The sequence below is a fragment of the Scardinius erythrophthalmus genome, assembly GCF_964197995.2.
Source record: "Scardinius erythrophthalmus genome assembly, chromosome: 2".
Classification (NCBI taxonomy): domain Eukaryota; kingdom Metazoa; phylum Chordata; class Actinopteri; order Cypriniformes; family Leuciscidae; genus Scardinius; species Scardinius erythrophthalmus.
The window spans coordinates 12879108-12900999 of NC_138222.1; the positions used below are offsets into that span (position 1 = coordinate 12879108).

At 40.8% G+C, this 21892-nt stretch overlaps 1 protein-coding gene across 1 annotated transcript in view; it reads left to right on the top strand.

Annotated features, from left to right (window-relative positions):
* LOC308685804 (phospholipid-transporting ATPase ABCA1) overlaps positions 1 to 21892 on the top strand; it is a gene marked incomplete at its 5' end in the record, with an annotated part of 250800 nt that overhangs the window by 155824 nt on the left and 73084 nt on the right. Inside the window, 6 exons of the mRNA XM_081357814.1 lie at positions 2528 to 2667; positions 5349 to 5476; positions 5994 to 6092; positions 6180 to 6372; positions 17349 to 17443; positions 17530 to 17635. Of these exons, the coding sequence (XP_081213940.1) occupies positions 2528 to 2667; positions 5349 to 5476; positions 5994 to 6092; positions 6180 to 6372; positions 17349 to 17443; positions 17530 to 17635 (761 nt within the window). The remainder of the gene's footprint in view (positions 1 to 2527; positions 2668 to 5348; positions 5477 to 5993; positions 6093 to 6179; positions 6373 to 17348; positions 17444 to 17529; positions 17636 to 21892) is intronic.

Consider the following 21892-nt stretch of genomic DNA (forward strand, 5'->3'; position numbering starts at 1 on the left):
AACCGACACACACACACACACAAACACAGAACAATAGTGCTGTGAAAACAGCAGTTTGTGAGCTGCAATGCTCGCGGCCACCGCTGATCGCGCCGTCACACCAACACTGTAGGCAGAGAGTAGATCTCTTTGAAGTCTTCAAGGGCTGAATCTCTTTGTAGACAGAAGTCTCACGAAAGCTCGGCTCCGAAGTGAAAGACAATGTGTGCGTGCGCCCGCTTCCTGTTTATACCCGCGCGGCGGGGCGGGGCGCGTGACGCGATTCACGCACGCCAACGTTCATTGGCTCGTTCTGTAGACACTCGAAGTTGATAGGGCTCCCTGAAGTGATCCCAATTACGTCGAACGTGAGCGACTGAAAGGGAACCACAATTAGATCCACATAACCTAGCAAATTATAGACCCATTTCAAATCTACCTTCTATGTCTAAAATACTAGAAAAAGTTGTGTCCGCTCAACTGGGCTCTTTCTTGCAAGAAAATGACACCTATGAAAAGTTTCAGTCTGGATTCAGGCCGCACCATAGCACTGAAACTGCGCTTGTTAAAATCACAAATGATTTACTTGTAGCTTCTGACCAAGGCTGTATCTCAATATTAGTTTTACTTGATCTTAGTGCTGCGTTCGATACTATAGATCATGCAATTCTCTTAGATCGACTACAAAATTATACTGGTGTTCAAGGACAAGCATTAAGCTGGTTTAGATCGTATTTATCTGACCGCTACCATTTTGTTTATTTAAATGGAGAAAAATCGATCATAACTCCAGTAAACTATGGAGTGCCGCAGGGAAGATGTGTTAGGCCCTCTGTTATTTTCAATATATATGCTGCCACTTGGAAATATTATAAGGAAACATGGAATTAGTAACATAACATAACATAGTTTCCATTGTTATGCTGATGACACTCAAATCTATATTTCATCACGGCCAGATGAAAACGCTAAATTATCCAAATTGACAGAGTGTGTTAAAGATATAAAAGATTGGATGACACACAATTTTCTTTTATTAAATCCAGACAAGACAGAGGTACTAATCATCGGTTCAAAAAACCACCCACAAAACCTCTCACAATACAACTTTAACATAGTAGGATGTCCTGTTACTTCATCCTCTACAGTAAAAGACCTGGGTGTTATATTAGACTGCAACCTGTCTTTTGAAAATCCTATTTCATATGTTACAAGAACAGCCTTTTTCCACCTTAGAAACATTGCTAAGCTACGTAACATGCTATCAGTTTCTGATGCAGAAAAGTTAGTTCATGTGTTCATGACTTCGAGACTAGATTACTGTAATGCTTTATTAGCCGGTTGTCCTGCATCCTCAATAAATAAGCTACAGTTAGTCCAAAATGTCGCCGCCAGAGTTCTAACTAGATCAAGAAAATATGATCATATAACACCAATTTTATCATCACTACATTGGTTACCTATAAAGTTCCGTATTAATTACAAGGTATTGCTACTGACTTATAAAGCCCTAAACGGCTTAGCTCCAGTCTATTTAACCGATCTTCTATCGCCCTATAATCCATCGCGCTCTTTAAGATCACTAAATTCGAGGCTTTTGGTCATACCTAGGATATCTAGGTCCACCAAAGGAGGGAGAGCATTTTCACATTTAGCTCCAAAACTCTGGAATAGTCTTCCTGATACTGTTCGTTGCTCAGACTCGCTCTCCCAGTTTAAAACTAGATTAAAGACGCATCTCTTCAGCCAGGCATTCATATAATACTTTTAATCTTACAGTTAAATCCAACCTCTAGTTCATAAACACCAGAGGAGAACTGGCCCCCGACTGAGCCCGGGTTCTCCCAAGGTTTTTTTTTCTCCATTAGGTCACCTGATGGAGTTTTTCGGTTCTTTGCCACTGTTGCCTTTGGTTTGCTCAGTTGGGGATATTTGGGGATATTTAATTTAATTAATCAATCAACGATACTATTGATCAGCATTACCAAACGTGGACGTTCCACTAGAAACAAACATTGATGTATTGTTTTAATTTAATACTGTGAAGCTGCTTTGATACAACCTATGTTGTGAAAAGCGCTATATAAATAAACTTGACTTGACTTGACTTGACTAGGAGCTAAATTAGTTCCTCCAAAAGGAGTTCCTATAACTAATTTCGTTTCTAGTTCCTGCGGTGCGAACACGCCAAAATCCAGGTACTTCCACCTAAAGTTCTAGGAACTATGAAAAGGTTCCTCCGGTGCGAAAGCCCCTATTGTGAGGCAGCTGTAATAGTTAGGGTAGCTGTAACAGTAAAGCGGCTGTAATAGTGAGAAGGCTGCAACAGTGAGGTGGATGTAAGGTAACTGTAATGGTGAGGTGGCTGTAATAGTGAAGTGACTGAAACAGTGAGGCAGCTGTAACAATTAGGTAAAGCACCAGTGAGGCAGTTGTTACAATAAGGAAGGTGTATCACTGAGGTAGCTATAATACTTGACACAATTGTAACAGTGAAGTAGTTGTAATAGTTGTAATAATCCATGTGAATTTATTGTTTACGTTACAGACATCCAGCGCCCCATGTGTGCGAATGGGAAAGGGTCTTACGTCATCATGGGTTGGTCACTGATCAAACAGCAGTTTTTAGCTCTTTTTATCAAACGATTTCACCATTCCCGTCGAAGCAGGAGAGGAATCATCGCTCAGGTAATGCTCTGTTCAGACATGTCAAAACAAATACACTGTATATACCCTCTTCCACTCCTTTTCTTCCTTTAAGTCAATCTCACTATATTTTACATTCTGTGGGTGTGTGAATTTAATTGGTTTTATAGGTTTAGGAAGTTCTGAGCTGCAGCGTGAATCCAAGCTAAATTGTTTAGCACCAAATGCATTGAATATCAAAATACAAAAAATATAGTTGAAAATACGTCTCTGCGCTCATGAATATGTTCTTTAGCATGAGATTGTCATTTTTGGTTAGAGAGTAAAGAGGTGTATGCAATTAATTTCATGCATTAAATGGACACAACTAAATACTTTCCATAACTAAGACAAAAACTGAATAAAATATTTCAGCTACAAATTTATATCTGTTACCACAGGATTTTATGAAGGCTGTACAGTATGTAAATACAGGCCATGTTCTCAGCTCTTGGTCAAGTAACTACCATCATTGTGCACATTTTCCATTTTTCTGTATTGGCTGATGCTCGTCACCCTGGTTCTCTCTGGGGAAAGATGTTCCATTGTTTTCTCCTTCATTATTCCCTGTGCGTTCTCCGTCTCCGGCACATTTACATTCTCCTCAGTGTAAACAGAGAGTGTTTGAATTGGGTGTTTGAATTAATTGGACAATCATGGATTGTAATTAATCAGCTGGAGTGAAGCCGTGTCGTCGACTCCTGTGCAGCATGTCTCTCTCTCTCTCTCTCTCGCTGAGATTTTGTGTGCACTGGTTACGCTCCGTCTGTCAGCGGAGAAATGGAATGAAAGGAGAACATTTGGAGAGATAGCAGAGTGGAAGAATAGAGAGAAATTAATTATGCTGGGAATGAAGGGTGACAGTGCCAGTTTTTGAAAGTGTTTAATTGAACCCTTTTACACATTTAACTAAGCCAACACAAGCACATGACACTTGTCTGACAAAGAGAGATCGGGGAGAGGGACAATTCACTAAAAACTTGCGCCACTTCCGCACGCAAACCTGCAGCTTTCTGCGGCACTAGTGGCACCTAGTGGAGTTAAAAATGTATACTTTCAAATTAAAAGTATACTTTCAAACAACCTTGAAACGTGCCTTTCACACCTTGCTTGCCTCCCACAACTCAAACATCACATACACAGCTCTTACGGGTTGTGAAGGCATGTCTCAACAGGTAAATAAAAGGTCCAACATATTAGGAGTTCCTTTAACTGTGTTGCTATGTGTCATGAAAACAATTGAGTAGGCTAACACTTTGTCTGCAAACACAAACTCGCTTATAATAAACCCATCCGGCGTATCTGCACTGGCCGCAGTTTTTGAATTTACACGCCTCAAGGTTTTTAACACTGGACACATCAAAGTAGACATTATAAACTGGTACGTTTGTCTTTATAAACAGGCGCATGATGATATTGTATTGTACCAATCACTTTGACGTGTTCATGACATGTTAATCTTTAAAGGTCTACACGAAGTTGAATGTTATGGAAGCTTGTTTACGCCACTGAATAAAAAAAAAAAGGTAATTGCGACTTTTTATCTCACAATTTTGACTTTTTTTTCTTGCAATTGTGAGTTTACATCTCGCAATTCTGACCTTTTTTCTTAGAATTGCGTGCTTAAGCTTCCATAGAATGTCTTTTCTCATGTAACGCTTCAGCGATGGTCTCACACCAACTAAACACCAGTATGGCTCTACCTGCTAAAGTAGCCACGCCCCAAACTCACTCTATTGGTTGAGCTGGAAAATGATTGAGAGATCTGAGCGGACTACTCTCGATGTTTTGAGAGGGTTTTTTTGGTGATAGTTTTCTATAACTAATAGTTTTCAATGAACAATAAACTGGGCTAAAATAATGTATTTTAACTAGTGTTGGGTTAGAGACTACCTTATTTAAGTCCAAAAGGGGCAGAGTCAGAGTCGGAGTCAGAGTCCAAAATGGCAGAGTCTGAGATGAGTCCGAGTCCAAATAAATACTACTACTGTACTCTCGTGAACGCGATTACGGCTGTTGTCTGAAGCCAGTGATTATAGTTTATAAAGTTTTAAATATGGATATTTTTCTCTATTCAATGCCATTACAAAGCTGGGAAGAGCCAGGGTACTATTTCATATAATGATTGTGTTTGGATGAAAGAAGAACGCCATATACATGGCTTGAGGGTGAGTAAAGTATGGGATAATTTTCTTTTTTGGGCGAACTATTCATTTTTAGACAAGAAAGGAGCGCACACTTTGGGTGTATGCGCCATCCCAGACAGCATGCAAGTACCGAATTTAATTCTCTTTTGCATATTATTGTGCTCAGACAATTTCAAATCACTTGTGCGTTTAAACTGCCAAGACTCAAAACACATGCAAATTATATATTTTTGTCACAGTGCAGTTGACATTCCCGTCAACTGTGCTGAGCGAATTTCACAGACAGTGCTGGACTCTGTTACACTCGGAAACATTTCCTAAAGGCTTGAGTCCTAGTCAAGAGTTTGTGACAAGTGCAAGTCAGTTAAATGTTGGGCTTGAGTCTGGACTTGAGTCCGAGCTCGAGTACCCAAACTCAAGTATTAACAAAATCGTGTATACTTCACCTTTAAGTGCATATATGTGTGTGTGTGTGTGTGTGTGTGTGTGTGTGTGTGTGTGTGTGTGTGTGTGTGTGTGTGTGTGTGTGTGTATCAGGTTGTGATGCCGGCATTCTTTGTGTGTCTGGCTCTCATCTTCTCTCTGATTGTTCCTCCGTTTGTGGAATATCCCACTCTGGAGCTTCAGCCCTGGATGTATGGAGCTCCACAGAATACCTTCTACAGGTGCGCACATGTTAACAGCTGAATCTCAAGTGACATTAAAGACATTTATAATGTTACAAATAATTTCCATTTTAAATAAATGTACTGCAGTTCTTCTAAAGTTTCTATTCATCAGAGTCTTGAAAAAAAAAATCACTGTTTCCACAAAAATATAAAGCAGCAAATGCTGTTTTTAACGTTAATAATAAATGTTTCTTAAGCAGCAAATCAGCATATTAGAGTGATTTCTGAAGAATCATGTGACTGAAAACTAGAGTAATTATGCATATTCAGCTTTGATCACAGGAATAAATTACATTTTCAAATAAATTCAAATAGAAAACTGTTATTTTAAATTGTAATGACATTGACCCAATAGTACTGTTTTTACTCTATTTTTGATCAAAAAATGCAGCCTTGGTGAACATAAGAAACCTAATCTTACCGGCCACAAACTTTTAAAGCTAATTATAGTGACTACATTCGACACACTAATTTTTTCTTGGTCGATAACAAATCTTGTGTCTGTATTTTGTAGTTTTGATGGTCCTGGTGTAGATCAGGTGGAGAGAGTGACGAAAGCTCTGCTCAGTTCACCAGGATTTGGAACGCGCTGCATGAGCTCCAACCCCATACCGTGAGCAACACACACACACACACGGTTATTAGATACACGGGTGGTGTGGTGTAGCAGCTGACCATGTGCTTTCTGTTCCTCCTTCAGTAAATTACCCTGTAACCCTGTGGGAGGCACTGATTGGTTCACTCCTGCGGTGGATCCATCCATCAGCGAGATATTTGAGAAGGGTAACTGGAGCTTAGAGAACCCGTCGCCTGAATGCCAGTGCAGCACACCGCAACGGAGCATCATGCTGCCAGACTGCCCGCTCGGAGCCGGGGGTTTACCACCACCACAGGTCAGCCACACATTATTAAACGTATCGGCCTGGATTTAAAGATTTTGAATTTGTTTTGCAACTTTTACAATAATTTAACATGCATCCAAGATCAAAAAGCACTTTAATTTTCTCATCATATACACTGCAGTATCAGCTTTTTTCTCACAGTGTCTGAAACGATTGGATCAAGGATTCGGTCTCTAAAACTTTGGATAAAGGTGTCTGCTAAACAAGGCTGGATTAGTACCCCCAGGGGCCCCTGGGCACTGAAGCTCATGGGCCCCCCTTCCCTACCTGACAACCACACCCTCCAAAGGAGGCACCAGAATTTCCGATTTTTTGGTGGTGTTTTCACAGAGATATTAGCGGAAAACCACCGGGCGCGCTTAAAAATGGCGGCCGCCAGCGGGCCGCCGATGACGTCACAATCTCAGAAGAAAATCACTCGTATCTCGGCAATGCGAAGGCCTAGAGAGCTCAAATTCGGGTGAGGAGGTCCCACGGGGACCCTTGCTCGAACGCGAGAGTGGTGGGCCTCGGGGACGCCCCCTACCAGATCGCTGTTCGTTGGGACCCCCGAATTTGAACGGCTATAACTTGGGGACCCGGGCGAGTTGGACATCGTGGGTGGGCTCATTCGAAAGGCCTCAGCCAGCACTATCGATTAGAGTTTGGGGAATACTGAGCAAGGGGTTCTTAAGATATACCTTTATAAATATAAGGTATTTTCATTCACCGCCTCTCTGCGCAAGGGCCCCTGAGCACGTGCCCAGATTGCCCGTATGGTAGATCCGGGCCAGCTGCTAACTGTTTAAATGTAAATGTAAATGCAAGCCCCTCCTTTACAAGAGACTCCTCTGCTCTGATTGGTCAGATGGCACAGTCTGTTGTGATTGGTCGACCGCTTAAAGTGTGTGTCGGAAACCAAATGCCAATTACCATATCTGAATTTCAGCTCTTCCTCAGCACTTGATACATAGTTGATATGAACAAAAATGATGCACATCAAATTAGACTTGCTTTGGCAGCTCAAAAAAAAACAAAGTCTTCTCGGCATGTTGGCAAAATGAACCACAGCACGATGTCTCAGCTACAACTACAGTGTTTGAGGGTCAGAGTATGTTGTTTGCGAGCGGCCAATGAAGATCATAGGCTGGCACTATGCAGATTTGTTACAAACCTACGTAGGTTTGTGCAGGAAGAAAGACTGAAATAACTGACGACTCGTTTTATGCAGTTCAGAATCACTTCTTTCTTTTTTGGGAGACAATATCTCCACTGTCATGCACTTTGCAGACATTTTACATTATCAAACAGCTATATTACACACTACATGAAAGGTGATATTCCAAAAAGCATAACAGGGGCACTTTAATTAGGTGACGTGAAAGGCAGAGTATTGGCCATATTCAGATTGTATTGCCAATCATGGCTTGCTTATATTCGATGCAGCTTTATGCCAAAGGTTTCTGCTTGATTTTAAAGTTGTCATTTTACATGGTCAACTGCAATTTTTTTGCACTGTGGTAATGCAATGTGTATACATTATGTGTACAAGACCTCAAAATTATCAACATGATCAAAACTTTGCTGAAAATAAAAAACAAAAAAACAGTTGCACGCAATCTACTACATGCCTTCTGTTGTCTATGTAAGAATAACATTATATTGTTAGTAATATTTCAAGATAAACATTTACTGGAATGGGGTCTAATGTTGTTTTGAATTTGAATTTTTTAGATATTTTATTTTTATTTTCATTATCATTCTAACCAATCAAATGGAAGTGCATTTTTTTCTAATATTGACATATACAACCGTATTATATGGTGTTACTTGTACCTTTATTATGTGTGGATTGTCATAGAAAAATGGTTGTCCAACCACTCCAAACAGAAGATAATGACCCAAAAGTACATGATCATTTCCAACAGTTTTACAGCATTAAACATCCTGGTGATCTCATGACACATGCATTCATTATCATATGTATACATTTAGTTTGTAACATCTCACAGACTACACAGTTCTCTGTGCGACTGTGTCATATCAGCAGATATGCAAATCACTCCTCCACAACACTGAGTTTAAGCTTCTGAGGTTCTCTCTCTCGGTAAACAAGTTTTCTCTGAGTATACTGCTGAAAACACACAAACACACACACACTGAGCTGACCCAGTTTGCAAACATTTACATTTTACTGAACTCTTGATTTTTAAGCTTCATAAGAAAAGTCCTATACACACAGGAGATTTTTTGTCTTGAAACATAATCATGGATGTGTTCAGATAATGGAGGCTGGATGAATCTTATATACTGCATCAGGGTTTCAGATACTGTGCATTAAATACTGCTTAATTAGACCAGCAGCAAACACACACACACACACACACACACACACACACACACATACAAGAATACCCTGAAGGTTAGGTGTGGAAAAAAAATATTTCTGAACTATTTCTATGTTATTTATTTATCTACTATGTTTCTAAACTTTCATTTTTTTAATGCTTATTATGTGTATATATATATATATATATATATATATATATATATATATATATATATATATATATATATATATATATAAAACATGCTTATTATTTAGAGCTCCTATATATATATATATATGCTTATTGTTTTCATTTCATGTAATCAAAGTGTTTCGAAGATCAATGAAAAAACAGTATGAAAACAAACAACTTTTGTCGTTAAATATTTTAAATAGGTGTGGAAAAAATAAACAAATTATGTTCTTATAATTTACATTTTATGTTTAGTAGAAAATGCAGTTGATTTTTTTTTTTTTTTTTTTTTTTTTTTTTTTGTTATTTGTATTTAGGTAGTTGCACCAGTTTCAGTCTAGTCGCTTTTTTATATACTTTTACATTTTTGCTGCTGTTCTAAAAAACTTTTTGCCGTTACCACATGCAAGCTATATATCTGCTTGAATCTGAGTGCAGGAGCTCTAGGTTACCTTAGAAACGTAAGTGGTTTGCCGTTGATTGCTGTTGTGACACTTGCGAACAGCACTGAACACGCACTTTGGCCAGTATAACTTGAAATATATTATTAATGTAAACTTCTCATAAAATTCGGTATGCTGTACAATAAAAGTATTTTTAATTGGCTGTTTTTTTCTGCAGAAAGCTGATCTCTAGTGATGTGTCTAAATTGTATCGATCATTAGTTGGTAAAGGGTGAGAGACCTGGCGAACCACAGTCAAAGATTTTTGCAAAAGAAGAGCCATGGGTTCCCGACCTCTGTCATAAACTATCAATCAGATGATGTAGTAGATTGTGTGCAACAGGTTGTTAAGCAAAGTTTTGATCATGTTCTCAATTTAGAGACCTATATATATATATAAATTTGGTCAAAGCAATATGATGTTCTGTTTTGATAAAGCAGGGAAAATTATAAACAAATAGACTTTTATGAAAAAATAGACAAGACGACAAAAAATAAATAAATCATGCCAGGCTTTCATAGGTTCTTTTCATATGATCTGAACGAAAACAGAAACATATGTAGAGATCCAGATGAATGCTGCTCTATCAACAACAACATAAATGTATTTATTCATTATAAATAGATGTTGTTGTTGTATCAACAATTCATCACAGTGATACATATTCATTAAACTGCGTCTGCAAGTTTCATAGGGCCTGGACTGAATGCATTCCAAACTTTACCCCAAAATCTAATTTTTTAGACATGCTTTTTAGGTTTCATTCTTGGTTGCTGATAGTAATCATACAGTTCCTTCACTACATTTTTCACAACACTGGTTTTAAAAGTAAAAGTGTGAACTATTAACTTTTGTAGTTCCACGATCATATGGTGCTTTTTGAGGAATTTAAAAGGAGAAATGTTACATCATTCAAATATTTATACAGTTTGTCTTCTTGAGTCATATGATGCTTTGAGTGAGGAAAAGACAATTCAAATGACACTTCATTGGCACTTCATGGAAGCTCCCATTAGATTCCCAAAAAATAGTCCATGTGACTTGTACACTATATTGCAAGTCTTCTGAAGCCATACTATTGCTTTGCGTGGAACAGACATTTAAGTTTTGTGAAAATCTTTTTCTTTCAATAATTAACTTTTAGATGGTACCCTAATAGTTGCTTAAAGTTCTTCTTCCACGAACCTACGTACTGTATGTTTGTAACAAAGTTGCATAGTGCCAGCCTATAGTCTTCACTGGCTGCCCACGAACAACATTACTTTGACCTGCCCTTAAACATTGAAGTTGTGGCTGATGACTGGAGAGTTTGTTTTGTGATGTCGACATGTCGAGACAACTGCTTTCTGCGCTGTCAAAGCAAGACCAAAGGATTCCATAGAATGAGGACTCAGCTTTGAATTGATACGGTAAAACCGATGCCATCTTTACTGTTTGTATCGCTGTTTCAAGGGCTGAGGAAGATCTGGAGATGAAATTTAGATATGGAAATTGCAGTTTGGTTTCCGACACACGCTAGACTAATCACAATGGACTGGGCCATCTGACCAATCAGAGCAGAGTCAGCTCTTGTAAAGGAGGGGTTTAGAAAGACCAAGTCCCTGATCGAACCTTGATTGAACTGCAATGTATATTATGTGAACATGTAAGTGTTTTTATTTTTATTTTATTTTTTTTATCTTGGATGCATGTAAACCTATTGTAGGAGACCTCTAACACAAAATTGGGAATCTATAAAATAGAATAATAGGGGCACTTTAAGATACTACTCAAGGACAATCTGTTACTTCATGGAAGCTCCCATGAAATTCCCCAAAAATTAGTCGATGTGCACTATATTGCAAGTTTTTGGGAGCCATAGCTTTGTGTGGAACAAAAATTTAAGCATTTTTGTTTTTTACTAAAATCTTTTTCTTTCAGTAGTTAATGTCCAGATTGTGCCCATTAATTACGTCTGTTTGTTCGTCTGAACCTACACTACAGTAAAATGCTAAATGGCATGAAATTAGCCCACTGACCTTTTCAAACACAATGTTGTTGTAAACTGTATTTCACTGCAAACGGACCCCATTAAAGCATTTTGATTGATTATTATTTACCATCTGGTCTTGGAAATGTCATCTGTAGCACAAGCAGTTTCTAACAGGACACGAGCACAAGCAGTTTCTATGATCAGATTTCAGACACAGTCAGGAAAGGCCCATTCTTCAGTTTAATCTCTTTATATTTGTGTCCTTGATAAGTGAAAGAGAGGAGGCTGACGCGTTGCATTGGTTTCTTAATGAAACACTGGTTTCCATGGCAATGACAGGTCATTGGTGTAGTTAACTTGATTTTTTGTATGAAACCCACAAAAAAGGCTTTTTTTACCCATATAACTTGACTCGTATACACAACTGCATTTGTGATCCAACACAAAAGCGAACCCCTGAATAATTTGAATATAGACTGGTTTCAGTTATCACAGCTTTACACATCGTCCCATAGAAAACAAGTGGAGATTTGCCAAACCAGTGAAATAGAAGTAATATGGTTTAAGTAATGGATAATAAAGTAACCCTAAGTGGATTCAGTCTAGTAAGTGTTCATCTTGAAATATTACTAACAATATAAAAGTTATTGGTAACACTTTACAATACTAATCTGCATTAATTCATGCTTAACTAATGCACAGATAATGATGTGTTAATGTATGACTCATGAAGAACTAAACCATTAGTTAATGATTACTGCATCAGCAACTAATAAAGATTCTAAATGATTAATAGATTAATATATGAATTGTTATTAATTAAATGTGTCATAATGTATTCATTTCTTAATAACTTATTTTATTAACTAAAAGTGTAAATTAATGAATTAATTACCACAGTTGGTCAAAGCAATGTACTTCAACTTCCAGTTGTCTGCTTTAATTAATCATTAACTAATGATTTGCAAATGTATCATTATGTTATGTCTTTACTTGTTGAGGCACATGACTATTAACTAATTGTTAAGTAACATGCCATTTATGGGTTTTGACAGTTTGCACATGCAGTGAATGTAATGTCAAAGAATGTGTTTGAAGGATGGGTAAGTTGGGCTGCACACAAATGTCAGCACACCAGAATTTGAACTCCTGACCGCTGTTACACGTTGTTTAAACTGGACGAGACCAGCTGTCTACACTGGACATGACAGACCATCGCAAGTCCATTTGTCCTTCGTAACAGAACTAGCACAAGAGCTCGGAGTACGTCAGAAATAGAGTGTGGCATCGGTTTACTGTCAGGGTTTTGTCGCGTAGCGTCGCGCCTCATCCAGTGTAGTATCACTGACTATAATGGACGTTCTGTTTTCTTTGTCCAGACACAGTGTTATGAAATAGCAGCGCTCGACCGCATGTTCTCAGTGTTCCACGACCTCAAGCTTAACCTGACATTAAGCTGAGTCCTGTGCCATGAGCAACAAGGTTCATCAGACTCAGTGAAATCTTGGTTGTACATGGTTGGAAATGAATAAATCCATGGCTTAGTGTGGATGTCAAAACCAAACTGGCATATTACTTAACAATTAGTTAATACTCATGTGCCTCAACAAGTAAAGTCATAACATAATGATACCTTTGCAAATCATTAGTTAATGATTAATTAAAGCAGACAACTGGAAGTTGAAGTACATTGCTTTGACCAACTGTGGTAATTAATGCATTCATTTACACTTTTAGTTAATAAAATAAGTTATTAAGGAATTAATACATTATGACACATTTAATTAATAACAATTCATATATTACTTAATCTATTAATAATAATAAGAATAATAATAATATATTTATTTTGTATAGCGCCTTTAAAAGTAGCTTTCTCAAAGCGCTTTACAGACAAGCAAAACAGCAAAGGAATAACACAATGTAAATACAAAAAAATAAAAATAAACACATAAAATTAAGATCATGTAAAAGCAATCCTAAAATAAAATGTTTTAAGAAGAGATTTAAAAGTCACTAATGTATTTGCTTCCCTGATGTCGGCCGGGAGAGAATTCCAGAGCTTAGGAGCATAGACAGAAAATGCTCAGTCATCCCACGTATGAAGCCGTGTCTTCGGAACAACCAAAAGACCACTCTGAGATGAGTGCAGATTGCGACGTAGTGTGTAAGGGATTAATAAGTCAGTCAAATACTGAGGTGCCAGATTGTGCAGAGATTTATAGGCCGGCATAAGGATTTTAAAATCAATACGGTACCTAACAGGTAGCCAGTGCAGGGACTCCAAGACCGGGGTTATATGGTCCCTGGCCCTGACCCCAGACAGTACTCTAGCAGCTGAATTTTGAAGATATTGCAATTTATCCAATGATGACTTAGATACCCCAGCTAGAAGACCATTGCAGTAGTCAATGCGCGAAAAGACAAAAGAGTTTATCAACTTCTCAGCTACCGAAAAGGACAACATAGGACGAAGCCGGGCTATATTTCTGAGGTGATAAAATGATGTCTTAACTGTATTCTGGACAAAAAGCTCAAATGACAGTGTGGTGTCAAATATGACACCCAGATTTCTTAATTTAGTCTTAAACTCCAGTGCAACGCCATCAACAGACAGAGTAGGAGACCCAACCTTTCGCAGTTGATGTGGAGATCCAAGGAGCATAACTTCTGTTTTTGAGTCGTTTAGAGACAGAAAATTATTGGACATCCAAATCTTTATCTCAGCAATACAGTTAGAAAGATGCCCAACGTTCACTTGCTGACCCGGTCTAGTATGTATATAAATCTGTGTATCATCCGCATAAAAGTGATAGTTAAGGTTGAGAGATTGTAGTAATTGACCAAGAGGATAGATGTGCATACTAAAGAGTAGGGGACCCAAGACTGACCCTTGTGGAACACCCGTATGAACAGAACCAACTTTGGACCTATAACCACCCATAAAAACAAATTGACTGCGGTCAGTGAAATTTGAACTTGAACCAGTCAAGAACAGTCTCAGACAAGCCAAATACATGTTCGAGGCGATTGAGTAGTAGGGCATGGTCAATAGTGTCGAAGGCTGAACTGAGATCCAAGAGAATGAGAATGGACGTGGAGCCGGAGTCGGAGGCAATTAGTAAGTCATTAGCGACTTTCACCAACGCAGTCTCAGTGCTGTGTAATTTTCGAAATCCTGATTGATGAGGCTCAAATAGTTTATTTTCAATTAAGTGTTTGTTTAATTGGGCTGCAACCACACCCTCCAAGATTTTAGACAGAAATGAGAGATTTGAGATAATTTGACAGATTTTTCACATCAGAAATTTGCTTTTTTAAAACGGGAGTAACCGCAGCAGTTTTAAGTGCTGCTGGCACCTCCCCAAATGACAAAGAATTTATCATTTAGAATCTTTATTAGTTGCTGATGCAGTAATCATTAATTGATGGTTTAGTTCTTCATGAGTCATACATTAACACATGATTATCTGTGCATTAGTTAAGCATGAATTAATGCTTATTAGTGCACCCGTATTGTAAAGTGTTACCAAGTTATTCTTAAAATTCAGTAAAGATTTCACAGCAAAAAAGATGCATGTGCTTAGAAGAATTAGCTAGTATTTTTTTGTCATACGTACATACAGCACTATGCCATGTAATAAGCAGGATAATGTGCAGTAAGCTAAATAAACAAACCCTCCACTTTGTATTATTATTTTACATACTGTGGATAATGTACATGTAATTTGTTCATTTCTGACAATATCATGGATGTATTTGCATTTATTAACATCCACATTGCTATGGTAGTCCAGCTTCTGTCTGATATTTGGCTGGGAGATTTGTTGGCAAAGCTCCAGTTTAATTTTGCGGAGAGGAGAGCAGTAGTAAATGACAGATGATGAAGATTTGATGTGATATCTAGCAGGCTGCAGTCATTTGCAAGGGCTGAGAAATAGCGCAAATTGGTGAGAACAAAGACTCCATTAAATGATATGATGGTAATTTTTGTCCCTTTGTTGACACTCTATTTCCTATTGAGATGTGATGCAGGACATATCAAATGTATTGTCCTTTTATTTGAAATATTCAGTAGCTTTTATGTTACTATACTACTTGATGCTAGTCTGATAATAGAGCTCAAACATCCCTTTCATTTCCCCCATAGAGGAATTGATTTTTAACTTTAACTACCTTTAAAAAACTTTAAAGACAGCACTACCCCACTAGCCCCAAGGTTATTAATTGATAGTATATGATTTTGTTAAAGCTATTAGTATGCATTATTTCAGTTTATTTCAACAAATTCCTGATGAAAACTACATTACCCACGATTCTGCAAATCAATCTCCACCAATCAGAGAATTACAATAAGCAAATCCTGCCAGAATAATTATTTAGCTCCAATGCTCCACTACCATGAAGCAATGTGAATGATGTAATATAGTCTCTCTACACTCTCAAACTACTTAAATATTTGTATATAAAAGCATATTTTGCAATAAACATAAAATATGCACATTCAACATCTTCTATTGCAACTATTTTTGTTCATGGAAAAGGGGACAATTTTTGATTTGATAAACATGTACTAAAAGCCACAAAACCACAGTTTTGATTTCAAGGAAAAAGCAATATTAGAATCATTCTGTTCCCTCTCTGTGAATCAGCATATAATAGATGTTCAATATCACAAGGCTTCAACAGTGTAACCCTGTGCCTGTGTCTGTGTGTGTCAGGGCTCTTTCATTTAGGCCAGTTTCTGTGGATCTGAGTCAGCGTCATTAGCGTCACACTGATAGTGAATCAAAGAAACACAGCATGTGGGTGGTTTTATTGTTTTGATTTGTCATTCTGGAAGAATCTGTGTGTGTGTACATGTATCAATCTCATACACTGTTCGGAATGAAATTGTGCAGTTGTTGCATTTAAAGGGATAGTTCATCTAAAATGAGAATTCTATCTGTATTTACTCAGACTATTCATCCCAAAGCCACACATGAAATGAACATGGAAGTGGACATTTTGGAGAAAATAACAAATTAATTAGGACTGTCAAGCTCTAAAATGACAAAAAGTACTACAAATGGTCCACACAGCATCCATACAGCTGTATTTTTACTATATTACTAGTTAAACTAAAACTAAAAAAGTAGAAAAACAATTGAAAACATTTATAAGCCTTTATAAGCCTACATTTTATAGCCTGGACCTTCCGGTCACCCCGGGGGACCTAGTTCTTTCGTCCTGAGTTGTGCCGGGACAACTTCACACCAGGACAGGCATTTCTCAGCATGGCGAAGTGGGCATTTCGTTCTCCAAAGCGCCAGCTGGGATGCGGCGCGAGTACCCTCGAAAGGGAACGTCTCAGGTTATGCATTTAACCATGGTTCCCTGAAAGGAGAACGAGATGCTGCGTCCCCTTGCCATAATTCCTGCATACCTGGGATCTGCCAACGCATTCTCATCCTTGGGCGTCATATTCTGACGCTTTTGACATTTCGTTTACATCGAACGCACATGGCACCCTTTAGCGTCAATATGAGACGCACAGAGCTTTGTTCGGTTATGGGTAGGTTTAGGTCTGGTGTAGGGTTAGGGTTAGACCGCTAGGAGGCGCCTTCTGGCCCATTTCTATCTGCGTCTCATATTGACGTTAAAGGGTGCCATGTGCGTTCGATGTAGACGAAATGTCAAAAGCGTCAATATATGACGCCCTAGGATGAGAACGGGCTGGATCTGCTTGCTTCAGCCTATTAAAAGCTGATGCTGTTGTGTTGCCGGCTTCCCTTTATAGCTTCCGGCACACGTCACGAGGTAATGCAAGAGACCCAGTGCTTCAGACCCAGTCACGCTAAAGGTGTTCCCCAAAGCGTCAGCTGGGATGTAGGGTCTCGTTCCCCTCTTATGGAATCATGGTTACATGCATAACTTGAAGTTTTTTTACATGTTTTAGTTTAATATAATAACCCTGATGTCGACAGATGATCCACATTTTATGTTACCTGACAAGACATTTTACAGTGTATGTGCGTTCATAATTGTTTTATTTGGTGTGTTTTTTGTAGAGAACTCAGAACACCACAGACACCCTTCAGAACGTCACGGCCCGAAACATGACCGACTTCCTGCTCAAGAACTACCAGAAATCAGGCAAAATACGGTAATGGCGCACACTCATTTCACAGCATGTGCAGAATGAAATATGATCAAACAAGCATAATTTGGTGTGTTTGTGTATGCATGCAGGTATGGAGGAATCTCTGTAGGTGGTGTGAACTCGCAGGTCAATCTGAATGAGTCTGACATTACAGCAGTGATCAGCAATCTCAAATCATTCTTCAACATCTCACAGGTTAGAGCGCTGCTGCATTAGGACATTACTGACATCCTGCCCTCCAGAAATGACTGGTCAAGAGTGGCATTATGGGCATTTTTGACTGATCACAGTCTTAGTTTTTTCATCCGTCTGAAGAGATAAGTTTCTGATTGATGTGATTCCAAAACCTTAAAAGTCATTGTATTCTACAAACCACAGGGATCTGGCTTCTGGCAAGATGTTTACTGATTTTTTTCTAATTATGATGGTTTGGTATTTTAGGTGTCCTAACTATATTCACTGTTGCACCACTTACATGTTACCTGATTTCAGTGTTATTTACAGAGAAATTGCAAAATCCCTTTGTTGTAATGTTGAATCTGTCACGGTAGGGATGATTGCAAAAAGGTGCGAGGACTCAAGTGCAGAGATATGATGGTTTATTTACAAACAGGAAAACGAATACAAAACAAAACCCACGAGGGGGAAAAACATAACTGGAAAATACAAAACCAAAAACAGACGCAGAACTTACTAGGGATTTACAGGGAACAGGAAACATCAGACAACGAACCGACACAGACTGCAAACCAGAGGGGACTAATAAAGGGAAACTAATCAAGGGGGAACAGGTGGGAGAACTCAAACAATAATCAGATAACAAGGGGGAGGGACCAGACAATGACATGAGCACATGGCCCAAAATAACAAAACACCCATGTGCAGCACAAGACAGGACAGGCATGTGACATTACCCCCTCCCTACGGAGCGGCTACCAGACGCTCCATCAGACCAGGGTGGGACGGGAGGGACAGACCAGGGCGGGGCGGGAGGGACAGACCAGGGCGGGGCGGGAGGGACAGACCAGGGCGGGGCGGGAGGGACAGACCAGGGCGGGGCGAGGGCGGGGCGGGAGGGACAGACCAGGGCGGGACGGGAGGGACAGACCAGGGCGGGACGGGAGGGACAGACCAGGGCGGGACGGGAGGGACAGACCAGGGCGGGACGGGAGGGACAGACCAGGGCGGGGCGGGAGGGACAGACCAGGGCGGGACGGGAGGGACAGACCAGGGCGGGACGGGAGGGACAGACCAGGGCGGGACGGGAGGGACAGACCAGGGCAGAGACAGTCCATCAGGCGGCCAGGGCGGAGCAGACAGTCCATCGGGCGGCCAGGGCGGAGCAGACAGTCCATCGGGCGGCCAGGGCGGAGACGACCCCTCGGGCGGCCAGGGCGGAGACGACCCCTCGGGCGGATACGACCCCTCGGGCGGCCACGGCGGAGACGACACCAGCTCAGGAACTGGAACAGACACCACCGGCTCAGGAACTGGAACAGACACCACCGGCTCAGGAACTGGAACAGACACCACCGGCTCAGGAACTGGAACAGACACCACCGGCTCAGGAACTGGAACAGACACCACCGGCTCAGGAACTGGAACAGACACCACCGGCTCAGGAACTGGAACAGACACCACCGGCTCAGGAACTGGAACAGACACCACCGGCTCAGGAACTGGAACAGACACCACCGGCTCAGGAACTGGAACAGACACCACCGGCTCAGGAACTGGAACAGACACCACCGGCTCAGGAACTGGAACAGACACCACCGGCTCAGGAACTGGAACAGACACCACCGGCTTAGGAACAGACGCCACCGGCTCAGAAACAGGAACAGACGCCACCGGCTCAGGCTCAGGAACAGACGCCACCGGCTCAGAAACAGGAACAGACACCACCGGCTCAGGAAGTGGAACAGACACCTCCGGCTCAGGAACTGGAAATAACACCACCGGTTCAGGAACTGGAACAGACACCACCGGCTCAGGAACAGACACCTCCGGCTTAGGAACAGACGCCACCGGCTCAGAACAGGAACAGACGCCACCGGCTCAGGCTCAGGAACAGACACCACCGGCTCAGAAACAGGAACAGACGCCACCGGCTCAGAAACAGGAACAGACACCACCGGCTCAGAAACAGGAACAGACACCACCGGCGCGGTGGCGGCCATCCTGTCCGAAGACACAGGCTCGGCAGACGCGACGTGAACCGTCTCTGTGGCGGCCATCTTGTCCGAAGACACAGGCTCGGCAGCCGTGACGTGAACAGTCTCGGCGTCGGTCATCTTGTCCGAAGACACAGGCTCGGCAGACGTGACGTGAACAGGCTCGGCGTCGGTCATCTTGTCTGAAGACACAGGCTCGGCAGCCGTGACGTGAACAGTCTCTGTGGCGGCCATCTTGTCCGAAGACACAGGCTCGGCAGGCGTGACGTGAACAGGCTCGGCGGCAGCCATCTTGTCCAAAGACACAGGCTCGGCAGGCATGACGTGAACAGGCTCGGCGTCGGCCATCTTGTCTGAAGACACAGGCTTGGCAGACGTGACGTGAACAGTCTCTGTGGCGGCCATCTTTTCCAAAGACACAGGCTCGGCAGACGTGACGTGAACAGACTCGGCGTCGGCCATCTTGTCCGGAGATACAGGCTCGGCGGTGGCCATCTTGTCTGGGGACACAGGCTTAGCGTCGGCCATCCTGTCCGGGGACACCGGCTCAGCGGTGGTCATCTTGTCCGGAGACACAGGCTCGGCAGACGTGCCGTGGACAGTCTTGGCACTCTCCAGGATCTGATGTAGTCTTTAGAAGTAATCCAACAGAGTTTCAGCTGCTCTGTCTATCTCAGACTGCACGGGGACCTCCGAGACTGGGACCACCGGAACTGGGACCACAAGACTCGGGATCACCGGAACTGGGACCACCGGAACTGGGACCACCGGAACTGGGACCACCGGCACTGGGACCACCGGAATGGCCACAGAGGGGTTCTTCCTTCTCCTCCATTTCGGAACCACCGGAACAGGCTCTGTGCTGGACGGAACCAGTGGCGAATGGGGGCCAGAGTGGAGAGTGGTGTCGGGACTCCTCTCGACCACCTCCTCCCCTGCAGCCTCCACGGGTCCCGCGAAATATGACCAACCGGGTTCCCAAAAACGACTGTCCTCTCTCCCGCTCGGTGACTGGGGAAGAAACACTGCCGGACATGCTGCTGGATAGTGAGTTCTTCTGCTGAGTCCTCAATTGGTCGGTTCGTTCTGTCACGGTAGGGATGATTGCAAAAAGGTGCGAGGACTCAAGTGCAGAGATATGATGGTTTATTTACAAACGGGAAAACGAATACAAAACAAAACCCACGAGGGGGGAAAAACATAACTGGAAAAACATAACTGGAAAAACATAACTGGAAAATACAAAACCAAAAACAGACACAGAACTTACTAGGGATTTACAGGGAACAGGAAACATCAGACAACGAACCAACACAGACTGCAAACCAGAGGGGACTAATAAAGGGAAACTAATCAAGGGGGAACAGGTGGGAGAACTCAAACAATAATCAGATAACAAGGGGGAGGGACCAGACAATGACATGAGCACATGGCCCAAAATAACAAAACACCCATGTGCAGCACAAGACAGGACAGGCATGTGACAGAATCATGCTGTAATTACTATATTTTCCAGAAAATAAGTTGCATCTTAGCTAAGAAAGAGAATTGTTAAGAAAAACAAACACAAAACAAACAATAAATAACAAAACAAAAAAACAGATAAGTCAAATTGTATTTAATAAAATGTCATTTATTTCATAAATAATGTATAATAGCAGTGCTTAATATAATTTATTGTGGTGTTCATTCAAACAATATTTATTAAATGCCAAACCTAAACAGATTTACAAAACAATAGCACAATTGCAGATTTCCTTTGCATAAGTAGTCAATTTAAAAACTATTTTCAACTTTTTCTGTTTTCCGTTGACTGCATTTTAGTGTTAGGAGGAGGAGGCTGTGATGTCAGATTAACAATGCTAGAACTGATTAGTTTTTTGTGTATTCGTGTGTTTTTTCCGTCCATATTCTATTTTGCGTGCTTGACAATAATATCATTATATAAGTCACAGTACATTTCTGATGATTCGGCAGTTGAGGTTAGTTAGGTAGCAACTTCTAAACAACTAGCTGTTTTTGGTTTGGCTATTTTGTTTGAGAATGTAAGGGTGAATTAATGAAGTTAAAGTATGTTGCTTTCATAAAAAAAGCAAAAACACTGGTCTATGTAGTTTGAAAATACAAAGGTGTACCACTTACATACTACAGACATAAGTGATCAGAATCAGTTAAATAAGCTTCAGAATATTAGTTTAATTTGTTTTTGATAACAGTAGTGATTAAAGCCAAATTATCAAATTCTTTATTGCAGTTATCGTAACAATGTGTATTTGTT